The sequence below is a fragment of the Sus scrofa genome, chromosome 1 (assembly GCF_054392235.1).
Source record: "Sus scrofa isolate SSC_HxYL_T2T_F1_AM1 chromosome 1, Sscrofa_HxYL_maternal_Yorkshire_Landrace_v2.0, whole genome shotgun sequence".
NCBI classification, from domain to species: Eukaryota; Metazoa; Chordata; class Mammalia; order Artiodactyla; family Suidae; genus Sus; species Sus scrofa.
Window position 1 is genome coordinate 105,614,129 of NC_139383.1, and position 15,728 is coordinate 105,629,856.

General features: G+C 48.5%; 1 protein-coding gene across 6 annotated transcripts in view; it reads right to left on the reverse strand.

Annotated features, from left to right (window-relative positions):
• ST8SIA5 (ST8 alpha-N-acetyl-neuraminide alpha-2,8-sialyltransferase 5) overlaps window positions 1–15,728 on the reverse strand; it is a 78,868-nt gene that overhangs the window by 11,122 nt on the left and 52,018 nt on the right. For 3 of the 6 annotated variants that reach the window (XM_084964992.1, XM_021092609.2, XM_021092596.2), the window contains 2 exons: window positions 5,475–5,561; window positions 1,260–1,404 (listed from right to left, as the gene is read on the reverse strand). In XM_084964992.1, coding sequence (XP_084821118.1) covers window positions 1,260–1,404; window positions 5,475–5,561 — 232 coding nt within the window. Of the gene's footprint in view, window positions 1–1,259; window positions 1,405–5,421; window positions 5,562–15,728 lie in introns of all 6 variants that reach the window. The other 3 variants (XM_021092612.2, XM_021092606.2, XM_084965001.1) reach the window with 2 other exon arrangements.

The following is a 15,728-nucleotide window of genomic DNA, read 5'->3' on the forward strand; positions in this document are numbered from 1 at the left end:
CTCTCCTTCCCTGGGTCTCAGTGGTCCTTACCCAGGGCCCTCCTTGGATCCATATGTCATAACGGAGCTGTGTGTCACCCAGGGATGCACGTTCACCTGCTTGTCATCAGCCTCTCGTTCCAGGCCTTGCAAGACCCATCTTGCAAAGCTGGCTTGAACTCCGTCACCCTCCAGCACTGTTCTGGGAGGGTAGGTGTGACACCACGCCTCCTCCAGCTCCTCCCTGGCACCCCCCACCCACCCACCCCAGCCCAAGCCGAATCATACCAGTGTACTCTGGTTTGAATAAGAGGAACGCAGGGACCCCTGGGCTTGTTTCCTTAGCACTCCCCCTAAGCACAGAGGTCCAAGCCCTCACATTCCATCCAGCAAGACCTGAACACGCTCCCTCCTTCAGCAGTTCTGCAAACTGGACACACTAAGCCCTGCTCTGGGCTGGCACCCTCCAGGAGATGCTTAGGAACCCAGTGCATGGAACCTCCCTCCTCTTCCGGTGGTAACCATGACAATCAGCTGAGCATACAGGCTCCCAGGTCCCTTCTCTGCAGGTCTGATGCAGCGATCCGGCCGGAAGTGAATACCTGTGCCTGAGCTCTGTGATCGGAGCACTTTGCTTCTGGGGGTCACTCATTCCATGGCCCACCCGGACCTGGGAGCCACGTGCTGGCCCGGAATGAATGGCCTACCTCCAGACTTCTTACATGCGAAGGAAAAAATAATAATAAATGTCTCGCTTGTTGAAGTCTCTGATATTTTAAGCTGTTCTAAGCAGCTTAACCTCTTCCTAATCCAAAACTCCTATGCGACAGACAGGGAAACACAAAACAAGGACTGCCCAAGGTCATCCAATATGAGATCAATCTTTCAGGGTCTTGCTTTGTACGGTTTGTGATTTCTTGTACACACAAGCCTTGCATGTACATTTTTGCACCTGTGCCTCCTTCGGGTGGGGTAAGATGCTCCCAGATCATCTTTAGGAGGCTCTTTGCAAACAAGGCAATAGCCAAAACTTTACAACCTCTTTCTTGCCAAAAGTCATTCAAATAACAGCTAGTTGGCTTCACCATGCTCAGACAGAGCCACCACCCAGAGGACAGTCTACTGAGCCTAAGAGAATGGCCAGTCAGGATCCAGACAACTGGGTGCAGGGCCACAGCAGAGTGATGCCAAGCTGCATGGTCATGGGTGAGGAGGGCCCCACTGGGTTGGCTGCACTTGGCCCCGCCCCCACCCAGAGGCCACCCAGCCCAAAGCAGCACCTTGGGAAACATGCGGAAGATCTCCTGGTTGATGTGGTAGATGCCGCTGGTGTCCACCTCATACTTGAGCTTCGTCCCCAGGGGCGTGTTCTTCTGAGTGGTGAAGAGGAAGGAGGGAGCATTGCAGCACCTGGACAGAGTGGACCTGCCGAGCAGGGGACAGACAGTAGAGACTAGTGACACGGGGCCAAGCAGAGCTTCTTAGAGAACAGAGGGGTCGTGGAATTACAACCCCTCGGGGGAGGCCCAGGAGCACCATCCTTTCCCACCCACCCCTCCCCATCCTGCACCTCTGCTCATGCATCCCCTATGTTCCATACTCCTCCCAATGCCGGAGCCTCTCAAGGTCCAACCACGTCTCCCTCCATGAGCTCCCAGCTGCCCCCTCCCTACTGACCACACTAGCCTCTGAAGGCCTGGAGCACTGACTGGGTATCACTCACTTCACCATCTGCAACTCCCTCCCTGCTTCTCCAAACCCTGCATGTCAAGCACAACCAGGTCCTGCCTCACGTGAGTTTTCACGAGAGCCCATAATCCTTCTAGCACTCCCCAGGAACATGCTCCTTGTCCAGCTTGACAGAAAACCCAAGGATGAGCATTCTTCCTTGGCTTTTGGCCCCATATCTGGCTCTAGACAAGGCCAACCCTGCCTGATGGGGTCAAAAAGCAAGACACACACAGTCAACAGAAATGTGCCATTTAGGTGATTCAGAAACTATCCTAAGGATAGAGGGTCAGGAATCAGGATGGTGGGTTTACATTGGGTGATTTCCTGCAGAAAGTGAAAACTGGTTTCCAAAAGAAGTTTTTCAGGAGGTGTCTTTTCTTTTCTTTTCTTTTCTTTTTTTTTTAAGGGCTGCATCCACGGCATATGGAACTTCCCAGACCAGGGGTCAAATCAGAGCTGCAGCTGCCAGCCTATACCACAGCCACAGTAACACCAGATCCAAGCCATGTCTGTGACCCATACCACGGGTCATGGCAACACCAGGTCTTTAACCCACTGAGTGATGCCAGGGATTATACCTGCATCTTTATGGATACTAATCGAGTTCATTTCCACTGAGCCACAACGGGAACTCCAGGAGTTCATTATTAAAAAAAAAAAAACCCTGTAGTTTCCACTGACAGAAACATTCAAACATGAGCTACAGCAGGGCTAAAGCTTGGACAACATAAGCAGACTTTTAAAAAACAGCCTCTAAGAGAGAGCATGGCCAATGACGCAGGCTTGGGAGCCAGCCAGGCTGGAGAAGCCTGATTTTCTCTTCTCGGCAGCTGGTGTTCTGCTCCAGTGCATTCTGTGAGGTGTGCCTGTGAGGCTTGGTGATGGAGTCAGATCCTAGGCACATCCTGCTCCCCTACGGGGGAGGGGGGGAGACCCAAAGCCCCACCACGGCTGCAGAGGGGCCGGACTTGACAAAGGATGCCAGTTGCCACCCTTACACATGGGGGCTGTGGCTTTCTCCAAAAACAGCAGCAGTGGGCCAAGTACACACTGGCCTTCTCCCCCTAGCCCTCCAGGCACAGTTACATCCACCTCCGGGCTGCCCTGAGAGGCATGGAACACCTTCTCCATGGAGCCCGGATGAGGACCAGCTGAGGACAGGTTTCTGGAAAGTCCACACCTAAGGACCAGGATGGAAACTTGGGCTGCCGACCTGGTGTCAAGAGGCCTGGCTTCTAGTTTCTGCTCTGTTCCCACCAGCTGTGGGGTTCTGGGCAGGTCCTGTCTCCTCCACGGCCTCTGTTTCCTCATCTGTAGAATGCAGGGCAGGCTCTTCCAACCCTCTGTAATTCTGGACTCCAGGTTACCAAAGCCAGGAAGGTTATACACAGTATTTTTTGTGACTTTATCTCTTGCAGAAACTTCACTGGGGAGCTCAATTGGCTGTTGGCCATAGAGAGCAACCCACCCTGGGGAAAGATGGGTTTTAAAATGTGACTGAGTCTTCCCGGAGACAAGGCCCGAGGCTGGCCAGGGAGGGGTCATAGGTCAGTATTACAAACCAGCACCTGGCAGATCCAGAAACTCCATCTTGTCAGTCCAATGGCAAATACCCTATTAAGACAGACTGACTCAGGAGTTCCCATCGTGGCACAGTGGTTAATGAATCCGACTAGGAACCATGAGGTTGTGGGTTCAATCCCTGGCCTTGCTCAGTGGGTTAAGGATCCAGCGTTACCGTGAGCTGTGGTGCAGGTTGCAGACGCAGCTCAGATCCCGCGTTGCTGTGGCTCTGGCATAGGCCAGCAGCTGCAGCTACTATTAGACCCCTAGCCTGGGAATCTCCATATGCCACAGGAGTGGCCCTAGAAATGGCAAAAAGACAAAAAAAAAAAAGAGAGAGAGAGAGAGAGACTCGCACTAACCAAGCTCACACGCAACTGATATATAAACCAGAATGTTGGTGTGTCCATTTGCAAGCAGAAGGGGAGGGGAGGGCCTCTGTTACAGGATTCCTTTCTTCTAACTGGAATGCTCATGCCTATTCTAGCACATTCCCTCAACCCACCCCACTTGACTGCACCAAATTCTTAAATTAAGAATCTCATCATCATTCAATGAGCTTGTAATGAGAGCAAAGGGTTGGGGGGCAACCAACTGGCCTTGAAAGCCTTTCTCATCTACAGCATGGCAAGACCCAATGTCACTTCTCTTTCCCATACCTGAAACCATCCCTCCACCCTCAGAAGGGTCTCAGGTCCCCCAGAACCTCTCCCTGGAGAGCACTGGCTGATCCCTGCCAAAGGCTCCCACGCACACCCTAGTTTTCTCTTGCTACATCATCTTCCCGTTGCTTCATTAGTTCCTTAGATATGCGAATCCCACTGATGAAGCTTCTGTCTAGCTTTCAGCCTGGACAACATCCTATGGCATCTCATTGACCAAGTCTATGCAGAGCACTTATCAGCCGCACCCTTGGTGGGCTCAGGTAGCCCTGCTGCGCACTGCCCACAGTCAGGCTTCTCTCTACAGGCAGATTTGGGGCTGTGTTCATAGCACAGATCTTGGACCTGTTCCCCACGTTCTACTTGTATGATAGTTAGGTTTTTGCGGTCTTACAGAGACCTGGCACCTGCAGCACATCTCCAAAACATGCCACTTAAATCAATTCTCTGCCTCTAGACTTGGCCCAGAACTGCAACTGGAACAAACGACTTATAAAGAAAATACAAAATACTTAGTGTTCTTTGCTTTTCACAGCTTCCCATGCAGGATTCCTGCATGCAGATGGCTCCACAGAACATTCAAATTACGAACTAAATTGCCGACATCCAGTTTATTTATTTTGTTTTTATTTTGTTTCCCTGTTATGGCCACACCTGTGGCATATGGAAGTTCCCAGGCTAGGGGTCAAATCAGAGCTACAGCTGCAGACCTACGCCACAGCCACAGCAACACTGGATCCGAGCCGCATCTGTGACCTACGCCAAAACTCGCAGCAACACTGGACCCTTAGCCCACAGATGGAGGCTAGGGATCAAACCTACATCCTCATGGGGACACTATGTCTCGTTCTTAACCCGCTGAACCACAATAGGAGCTCCTGAAATACAAACTAGACACACATTCCCAGGATCCTGTCCATTCCATTCAATGAGGTTTACCTGCATGAAAGTCATACCATAAACTCACAGAATTTTAGCAGACACTACAGGTCACCACTAATCACAGAGACTGGACTTCGCTCTCAAAGACAGATTCAGCTTTTGCCTCCTGGGAGCTTATACTCCGTCCATTTCATTTAGAGAGCAATTAGAGAATCACCTACGGCAGGACTCAAACACCTGGTCTAGGCTGTAGGAACCCAAGTGCTCCAAGCAGGAGAGCTGAGTTAGAGCAACTGCCCCAGGAACTGGCCTGGGATGGGGGAAGGCCATGCAGGATGCTGAAGGTGCTTAATGCCCCAGACCTTGAGCACCTCACCTCATCGTCAGGGGCTGCACTAGAGACAACAGCACCAGCCATGCAGGGCTGCTGCCAGGATTAAGGGCAGGAGTGTGGGGAACAGCACCCAGCAAGGTGCCCGCCTCAGCCTGCGTGCTGGGCCAGAACCTTCCCGCTCCCCAATTCCAAAGCCCAATCAGGGCCAGCTCCAGGGAAGATGCCCCAAGGGGCTGGCCTTGCAGGATGAGGAGGATCTGAAGAGGTGGCTGGGAGAACCACACAGGCAGAAGGGCTGGGGAGGGCACATGAGTCATAGATACTTGAACTGGTTGGCTTCGGAGATGTTCATCGCCCATTTGCACATCTGGAGGCTCTTCCACCTGTCGAACAGCTCCGACTGCTTCACCCTTGGAAGCGAAGGACAGAGAGGGCATGAAAGGGCCAGGCTGGACAAAGGGTCATCATCCCCAAACAGGCTCCCTTCCCAGTCATCCCTAAGCCAAATTCTGGGCTGGTCCTTCGTATTAACTAATTGTCTAATTTGCTACATCTCTCTCTCTCTCTCTCTCTCTCTCTCTCTCTCTCTCTCTCTCTCTCTTTTTCCGCTTTATAGGGCCACACCCGCACGGCATATGGAAGTTCTCAGGCTAGGGGTTAAATCGGAGTTACAGCCATTGGCCTATGCCACAACCACAGCAACCCAGGATCTGAGCCAAGCCTATGACCCATACCACAGCTCACAGCAACACCGTGTCTCCAACCGGGGATCAAACCTGCATCCTCATGGATACTAGTCAGATTCATTTCTGCTGCACTACAATGGGAGCTCCTAATTTGCTAAATTCTTGATGCTCTGTCATCTGGGACCTTGTCAATTCCTAGAGAGAGCAAATCACTCCCCTGAAAGCATGCTTTCCATATACATAAGAGCCCCACACCTTCAAACACCTCTTGTTTATTGTTTTTGCTTTTGCTTTTGCTTTTTAGGGCTGCACCTGTGGCATATGGAGGTTCCCAGGCTAGGGGTCTAATCGGAGCTACAGCTGCCGGCCTATGCCACAGCCATAGCAATGCCAGATCCAAGCCACATCTGCAACCTACACCACAGCTCATGGCAACACCGGATCCTTAACCCACTGAGTGAGGCCAGGGATCAAACCCGCAACCTCAGGACAAACACTTCTTTAATGGCACTAGCCACCTGCACTTCTCAGCCCAGGGCCAGGGATCAAATAACAAGGGCTCAATGCCTCTGAGCCCACCATAAGTATTCAAACTGGCCAACCCTAAATCTTTTTACCCCAAAAAAGCCACAAAAAAGGGTCTCATCTGTGCTTTCCCCTCTCCCCACCTGCCCCCTGACCAACCCTGGTGCTTCCCTGTGTGTCCCTGCGTGATGTGCCATGCCTCCTGTCTCTATGGATCTGTGAGCCTAAGAACATCTTTTTTCACAATAGTCATTTGCATGGCTGTGTGTCTTACCATATTTGATCAAGACAAATCCCAGTACCTTTGAAAACATCCTTCCTCATGTGCCCACCTCCAAAGGCCTGCATGGTTCTCCCAGGAACATCTTCCACAGAGGGTGTAAGACCACTTCCCTGACAGAAGGTTAGTGGATCTCCCCTCATTGTGCTCGGCACACAGTAGGGCTCGCTGCAAGGGCATGATGCCCGTCTCTTTCTCTTCTCAAGGGCAGATCACAATTTCCAGTGACAGAGAGGAAGACATGAGAAGCCTCTGGTCTGAACCCATCTGTAATGCTTTATTCCAGTTGGGACTGGATGTCTCAGCACTGTGCTATCCCAAAGCACTCCCTAGAAAGGGAATGTCTACATCATGTAGTATTCTCCTTTTTTTTTTTTTTTTTTTTTTTTTTTGCCTTTTTAGGGCCACACCTGCAGCATATGGAGGTTCCCAGGCTAGGGGTCATATCAGAGCTGTGGCTACCAGCCTACACCAAAGCCACAGCAACACCAGATCCGAGCCTCATCTGCCACCTACACCACAGCTCACAGCAATGCCGGTCCTTAACCCACTGAGCAAGGCCAGGGATCAAACCTGCATCCTCATGGATGCTAGTCAGATTCGTTTTGCTGTGCCATGACGGGAACTCAGTAGCATTCTCTTTTTGACTGAAACCAACAAAAAGAATTGGATCATGGGACGCTTTTCCCTTTGAGCAGTGCCTCTGGCTGGAGTTCTCAGCAATACTGGGAGATACTGGATGATCACAAATTCCTCAAAGGCACAGCCATGACTTTTTGCTCCTGACCTCACACAGACCCCAACCCATGGTCAAGCATTTTGCAGCTGTCCTGGGTCACCTGGCTATGGTTCAGTTCAGAAGCCGGCTGATCTTGGGCAATGGTGCCGAAGGGAGTCTTTGAAAGGGGGTCATTTCAGGAGTTCTTGTTGTGGCTCAGTGGTAACAAACCCAAATGGTGTCCATAATGATGCAGGTTTGATCCCTGGCCTTGCTCAGTGGGTTAAAGATCTGGCGTTGCCATGAGCAGTGGTGCAGGTCACAGAAGCGGCTTGGATCTCTCATTGCTGTGGCTGCGGTGTAGGTCAGCAGCTGCAGCTCTGATTCGACCCCTAGCCCAAGAACTTCCATGTGCTGTGAGTGAGGCCCTATAAAGCAAAATAAGAAAAAGGAAAGGAGCTCATTCTGGTTTGGTCATGAATGGGGACATGACCATCCCCCAGAAGCTAGGTATTATCAAAAAACTACAGTAATTATGGTTCTACCCTCAGGTCCACCAAAGATCATAAGGGAACCCATGCATCTCCTGAATTATAGGCAAAAGCCTATGTCTGTTCACCCATATGCACAACTTAGGGAAAATCTGAAGCTTTCATCAGCTTCCCAAAAAATGCATGATTCCAAAAAAAGATGAACACTCATTTAACTGTAAAGTAAAAAATAGGTCCATTCTGTCCCCCTGTGTTTAACTAGAAAGGGAAGTAGTTGTTCCCAAACAGAGAAAGCCTCATCTATGGAGAGAATACATGACTGTGCCACAGGGAGGGGGTGATATAGACAAAGTCATACAGGATAGTGACTAAGTACATAGATTTTGGAACCAGAAGGGGACTTGGGCATCAGACCCAATTTAGACACTTCCTAACTATGAGATCTCAGGCAGGCTATATGACCTCCCTGGGTCTCAGTTTTCTCATCTATAAAATGAGCACAACACTTGGAGTTTCTGTCGTGGCTCAGTGGTTAACAAATATGTCTAGCATCCATGAGGACGCAGGTTCAATCCCTGGCCTCGCTCAGTGGGTTAAGGATCTGACATTGCTATGGCTGTGGTGTAGGCCAGCAGCTGCAACTCCGATTCAACCCTTAGCCTGAGAACCTCCATATGTCGCCAGTGCGGCCCTAAAAAGCAAAATAATAATAATAATAATAATAAAATAAAATGAGCATAACATTAGATTATTGCTTACCCTACTGAAGTTTGTTAAGACTTAATAAGATGATGCAATAAATGACTAAGCATGGTACCTAGCACATGGATAGTACTCGGCAGGAGTAAGATAGTTACTATTGTTGTTAAACTGACCTGCCTTGATGATGCTTACTCACAGCCCCTGTACCTTCCCCTTCTGCAAAACCCATAACCTGTTGTTACCTATGCCTGATCTTTCTCACTAAATTATAAATATCCTGGGGCAGGGGATCATGCCTGAGTTCACTAGTGTGACTGCAGTACTAAGGTACAGAGCAGATGAGTGGTAAATATTTGTTGACTGTATCAATAAATGAATGAATTAATTAATCAGTAAGTCTGAGTTCAAATAAATCCTGTAACTACTCTTTGAATTCCTTGATGCGGCAGGAACTGGAGATACAGTGGTAAAAAACCCACTTCCTGCCCACAGTAGTGACAACATTGGTTTAAGGATCCAACATTGTCACTGTTGCAGCTCAGGTTCATCCCTGGATCCTTAAACCGCTAAGCCACCAGGAAACTCCCTGAGCAATCTATTCTTATTTTAAGGATGTAAAGTCTTATTTAAGGATGACTATTTTAATCTCTCTGGGAGATGTATAGAACATTTTTAAGTTCTAATTTGTTCCTCTAGCAGTTTTTTACTGTGGCCATTTTCTGATGGTTTATCTTGGCCTGTTTCCTTCAGGTTGACCAGGTAATCCTTGGCTATCTATTCATATTTAAACTTAAAACAAGAAAAAGCTGATAGGAACTCTGTGTCTGAGAGCAGACATTACCTGAAAATAGTTCAATCCCATGAATGGCAAAAAAAAAAAAAAAAAAAAAAGGAAAAGAAAAAAAGAACAGATTGTTCTTGGAGAAAAAAGTTCATTAGAAAAGTTGGAAGGTAAAGTCAAGGAATTTTCTCAGAAAGTAGAAGCAAAGAGCAAAGAAATGGGAAAGATGAAATTAAAAGATATGAGAGGAAGAGTTCCTGTTGTGGCTCCGCTGTAACAAACCTGACTAGTATCCATGAGGATGCAGGTTCAATCCGTGGCCTTGCTCAGTGGGTTAAGGATCTGGCGTTGCCATAAGCTGTGGTGTAGGTTGAAGATGAAGCTTGGATCTGGCATTGCTGTGGTATGGGCCTTTGACTGTGGCTCCTACTCAACCTCCAGCCAGGGAACTTCCATATGCAGCAGGTGTGGTCCTAAAAAAAGAAAAAGAAAAAGACTACATACATAAATGAGAAGAAATCCATAAGTATTCAACTTTTAGGAACAGGAAGTGGAAAAAAATGGAGAAGAAGAAATACAAAGAAATACAAGAGAAAGTTCAAGAGTTTTGAGTGGGCTCCATGATTAAGAGGTCTCCATGGGTGTGTATACTGAGGCACACCATCAGAACATTCCAGAACTCTCAGTTTGGAAAGACTGCAGACAGAAGAAAACAGATCCCTTCCAAAGGAATGAGGAGTACCATGCAATTCAGCCCTGGGCAGCAGAAGATGACGAGAAGGTCTTTAGCATTCTGGGGTGAATGAGTTTCACCTAGAATAACAATCCCATCGAACCAAGAATTAAGAGAAGAATTAGGTCATTTAGACACAGAAGGACTCAAAACCTTACCTTCCAACCTTCATATTGGGGACATTTACTTGAAGATGGCTGGAAGCAAAATGAAGGAGTAAACCGAGAAAGGAGCAGCTGTGGGTGAATCCAACGAAAGGAGACAGAGAAGGGAAGTCCCAGAACAGGGGCACGTCACCAAGAGGGCAGCCTGTCCAAGGTCAAGCAAGAGGATGACAGGAAACCCTGGAGAGAATGCCTGGTCAACAAAGAGACAGGAAAAAAAAGGGGGGGCGTGATAGAGACAACGAGAGGGAAAAGAAGATTAGAAGCTTTGGGAAAAAGCGTTGGGGGGATGTACAAGAAATGAGATGGGAATCACTATTTTCTGATCTTTGCATTTTATCTTTTTTTTTAGGGCTGCACCCACAGCACATGGAAGTTCCCAGGCTAGGGGTCCAATCAGAGCTGTAGCAGCCAGTCTATGCCACAGCCACAGCAACGCCAGATCCAAGCCGCATCTGCAACCTACACCACAGCTCACGGCCACGCCAGATCCTTAAGCCACTGAGCGAGGCCAGGGATCAAACCCGTGTCCTCATAGATGCTAGTCAGGTTCACTAACTGCTGAGGCACGATAGGAACTCGTGATCTTCGCTTATAGAGAAAACCCAAAAAGAAGGCTAAAATAGAATGTAAATGTTATCAGCCTAGACATTTTAAAGGTCACCTCACAGATGACTGAAGCCAGAGGCTAGAACTAAAAAGCTGCAGTAATTTGAATAGCCTCATCTTCCCAAGCACAGGGTTGAAAGATCCTACCAATATTTGGTAGAACAAGAAATAGGTTACTTAGGCAATCCATAGATAGAAGAACTAAAAACAGCAGTACCCCTCAGCCAGGAAAAGCAGTAAGGGGTTGGGGTGGGAGAAGAGAGAGCTGAATCCTCACTCACCAGAGCAGGATGTCAATGAACACTAATGTGACATATGCAGTTCTGAGAGGCTCGGACGTAATGACCACAAGAAACAGGCAAGAAGCAGGGCTGGGTGTGGGGCAGGGGACTATCACTTTTTTTTTTTAATTGTTATTTATTTTTGTTTTTATTATTTTATTATTTTTTTTATTACAAACTTTTTGTTTTTAATGGCTGCATATGGAAGTTCCTGGACCAGAGACTGAATTCGAGCCACAGCTGTGACCTACTCAGAAGCATGGCAATACTGGATCCTTTAACCCCACTGCATCAGGCTGGGGATCAAACCTGAGTCTCCAAACTGACCTGAGCCAATGTAGTAGGATGCTTAACCCACTGATCCATGGCGAGAACTCCAAAGCTGTTTTGAGTTGTGTTTGTTTGGTTTTGTTTTGTTTGCTTTTTTTGGCTGCACCCTTGGCATATGGAAGTTCCTGGGCCAGGGACTGAATCTGAGCCATAACTGTGACCCACACCACAGCTGCAGCAGTGACAACATGGGATCTTTAACCCACCGTGCTGGGCCAGGGGTTGAGCCCTCAATGCCACAGAGACGAGCCAAATCATTAGCCCACTGTCCCACAAAGGGAACTCCGAACTCCTAAACTTTTGTATTCTGCTCGATTCTTCTAGCCGAGTACGAGATGATCACCATCATCTCACTCTCCTTCTTTCTCCCCCTTTTCTTCCATGGCCTCTTCAGTTCCCACCCAGGTCTCATTCACTTTCTCATTCATTTCACAAATGTGTCCTGAGCCTGGAGGGTCAGACAAGACTCAGAGAAGCTTGGGCACCAAGAGGGCTCCCAGGCCCCAGAGCCCTGCCCATTCAGCCCTGGCTCCCCGCCCCTCCCTTGGTCTCAGGAGGGAGCTCTGTGCAGGGTTTTCCACCCTAGAAAGATGGAAAAACAGTACCAGGAGAGGATCCAAGATGAAGTTCCAGGTATGGCCCCCATCAGGGTGTGAGCACAAGCAGCAACTGATTTAAAATTAAAGAGGCCCTGGGTTAACAGATGCAAACTATTGCCTTTGGAATGGATAAGCAATGAGCTCCTGCTCTATAGCACTAGGAACTATATCTAGTCACTTACGGTGGAGCATGATAATGTGAGAAAAATAATGTATATATGTATGCGTGACTGGGCCACCTTGCTGTACAGTAGAAAATAGACAGCACACTGTAAACCAGCTATAATGGAAAAAATAAAAATCATTTTTAAAAAATTAAATTAAAATAAAGAGGCCCTGGAATGGCTAAAATTAAAGCATAAATAATTGTTACAAGTATTAGGGACAATGTGATTTCATGACAAATCATCACAGAGTGATTCCTCATTGTATCTGACATTGCCTGGGAACGAGACCTTTACCATGTGGGAATTTTCCAGCTGACTTCTTTTTACCACTGATGGGAGCAGTTCTGGATCAGACTCAGTGCCAGATGAATCACGCACACCCCTGTCTCCTCGGACAGAATGCCAGCTGACATTCATGTACCAGAAGGGCCTCTGGCCACATGCATCCAGCCCCCTCCCTTCACAGATGGAGATTTAACCTTTTCCCGATGACTCAGGTTCTCCACGGCTCTGAGCCAGAGCACAGGGAAGCCCACAGGTGCCCACGAAGCATCAGAACCACTTGGATCAGAGACCAGCCTCTGGCCATTCCCATTTCAGCCCTGGGGGGGCCCACTGACCCTCAGCTCGAGGACTCGGGAAAGGAACCACGGGGCTCACTGCTCCCTGATGACCCAGCAGCTCACATGCCCCATGAAGAGCCCAGCCTTTCCTCTCCTCTCCGACCCCCAGTACCACCAGCGCCCAGACTCCCAGGATCAGGGGACCAGGGGAGGGCAAATGACATAGAAGAGACAGTTGGTGCAAGGCCGAGGGGTCACCAGATGGGATGGCTGCTCAGCTCAGAAGATCAGAGGGGGTGCCCCAAAGGCAGAGAAGAGAAGTAGAGCCAAACACACAGAGGACTCACTGCCACCAACACGAGTCTTTGACAAGAGACAAAGGGACGGGCACAGATGATGGGGGAAATGAGGTTACCATCACACCCCACAAGGTTTGAGACTTAGGCTGAAACAAAGGGCCCAGGTAACTTCTAATACGGACCCTAAATGGAAGCTGTGATAAAGGCTATTAAGGCTAAATTGTATTTCCCTCAAAACGCATGTGTTGAAGACCTAAACCCCCAAATCTCAGAATGTGACTCTCGGGAGTTCCCTTCGTGGCGCAGCAGAAATGAATCTGACTAGCATCCATGAGGACGAGGGCTCAATCCCTGGCCTCAGTCAGTGGCTTGGGGATCCAGAGTTGCCATGAGCTATGGTATAGGTTGCAGACGGGGCTTGGATCCCACCGTTGCTGTGGTTGTGGTGTAGGCCGGCAGCTATAGCTCTGATTCGACCCCTAGTCTGGGAACTTCCATATGTCGCAGATGCAGCCCTAAAAAGCAAAAAACAAAACAAAACAAAACAAAACAAAATAAGAATGTGACTCTCTTTGGAGACAAGGCCTTTAAAGAGGTGGTTAATCTAAAATGACATCACTGGGATGGGCCCCATCCAATATGACCAATGTCCTTATAAGAAGAGGAAACTAGGACACAGACAGGTACAGAGGGAAGACCCCGGGAAGACAGAGGGAGAAGATGGCCACATACCAGCCAAAGAGAGAGGCCTCAGGAGAAACTATTCCTGCTGACCCCTTGATCCCAGAACTCTAGCCTCCAGACTGAGAAAGTAGGAGTTTCCCTGTGGCTCAGCAGTAGCGAACCCGACTAGTATCCATGAGGATGAAGGTTCGAACCCTGGCCTTAATCAGTGGGTTGGGGTTCTGGCATTGCTGTGGCTGTGGTGTAGGCTGGCAGCTGCAACTCCCAAATGCCACAGGTGTGGCCCTGAAAAGCAAAATAAAATAAAAAAATAAAATAAATAAAATAAGAAAAGAGAGCTCTGTTATTTAAGCCCCCCAGTCTGTGGCACTTCGTTACTGCAGCCTCTCCTGCCCCTCCTGCATAGCGACATGGCTTCTGTTTCCCCTCAGGCCAGCATGCAGAGCCTGAGACACGGGCCTCTGCGCCATCCCCTCTGTCTGAAATCCTCTTGGCCCGGTTAACCCCTCCACGGTGTGGTCAGGCCAGGGCTCAATGACGCTGATGGAGGGTGAGCTGTCTCCCATGTCCCCTCCGGAGAAGCTACAGTGACCACCAGTCAGAACAGGGACCAAGAACAACACTGCTGATCCCAGCTCGACGTTTGACCTTATCCCCAGAGCTTTCCTGCACTACTAAGCTTAGGAGTCTGAATGACAGCCCAGAAAAGCTGCTGCTGCTGGTTCCAGAAAGGAAAGAAAGGGGAGGGGAAGGGGCACAGTAACATATATTGAGCACCTACTACATGTGCTACCGTAGATGGGGACTGCTGCCGGGCTGTCTACTTTTATATAGGTTACTTCAGCTAGTCTTTATGGCAGCCCTTAAAAGTGGGAGTTCAGTGGGTTAAGAACCCAACTAGTATCCATGAGGGTATAGGTTTGATCCCTGGCCTCGCTCGGTGGGTTAAGGATGCGGTGTTGCCGAAAGCCTAGGAACCTCCATAGGCCGAAGGTAGGGCCCTGAAAAGATGAACATTTAAAAAGTAGCTAATACAGATGGCCAACAAGCTCATGAAAAAATGCTCAACATCATTGATTATTAGAGAAATGCAAATCAAAACTACCATGAGGTACCACCTCACACCTGTCAGGACGGCCATCATTAATAAGTCCACAAATAATAAATGGTGGAAGGAGTATGGAGAAAAGGGAACCCTCCTGCACTCTTGGTGGGAATGTAAGCTGGTACAACCACTGAGGACAACAGTATGGAGGTACCTTAGAAAACTATACATAGAGGAGTTCCCATCGTGGCTCAGTGATTAGCGAATCCGACTAGGAAGCATGAGGTTGCGGGTTCAATCCCTGGCCTTGCTCAGTGGTTTAAGGATTGGGCGTTGCCGTGAGCTGTGGTGTAGGCTGCAGACTCGGCTCAGATCTGGCGTTGCTGTGGCTCTGGCATAGGCCGGCGGCTACAGCTCCGATTTGACCCCTGGCCTGAGAACCTCCATATGCCGTGGGATCGGCCCAAGAAATGGCAAAAAGACAAAAAAGAAAAAAAGAAAACTATACATAGAACTATCACATTACCCAGCAATCCCACTCTTGGGCATATATCCAGACAAAACTCTTCTTGAAAAAGACAGATGCACCCACATGTTCACTGCAGCACTATTCACAATAGCCAAGACATGGAAACAATCTAAATATCCAACAACAGATGAATGGATTAGGAAGATGTGGTATATATACACAATGGAATTCTACTCAGCCATAAAAAAGAACAAAATAATGCCATTTGCAAGCAACATGGATGGAACTAGAGACTCTCATACTAAATGAAGTAAGTCAAAAAGAGAAACACAAGTACCATATGATATCACTTATATCTGGAATTTAATATATGGCACTAATGAACCTTTCCACAGAAAAGAAAATCATGGACTTGGAGAACAGACTTGTGGTTGCCAAGGGGGGAAGGGGA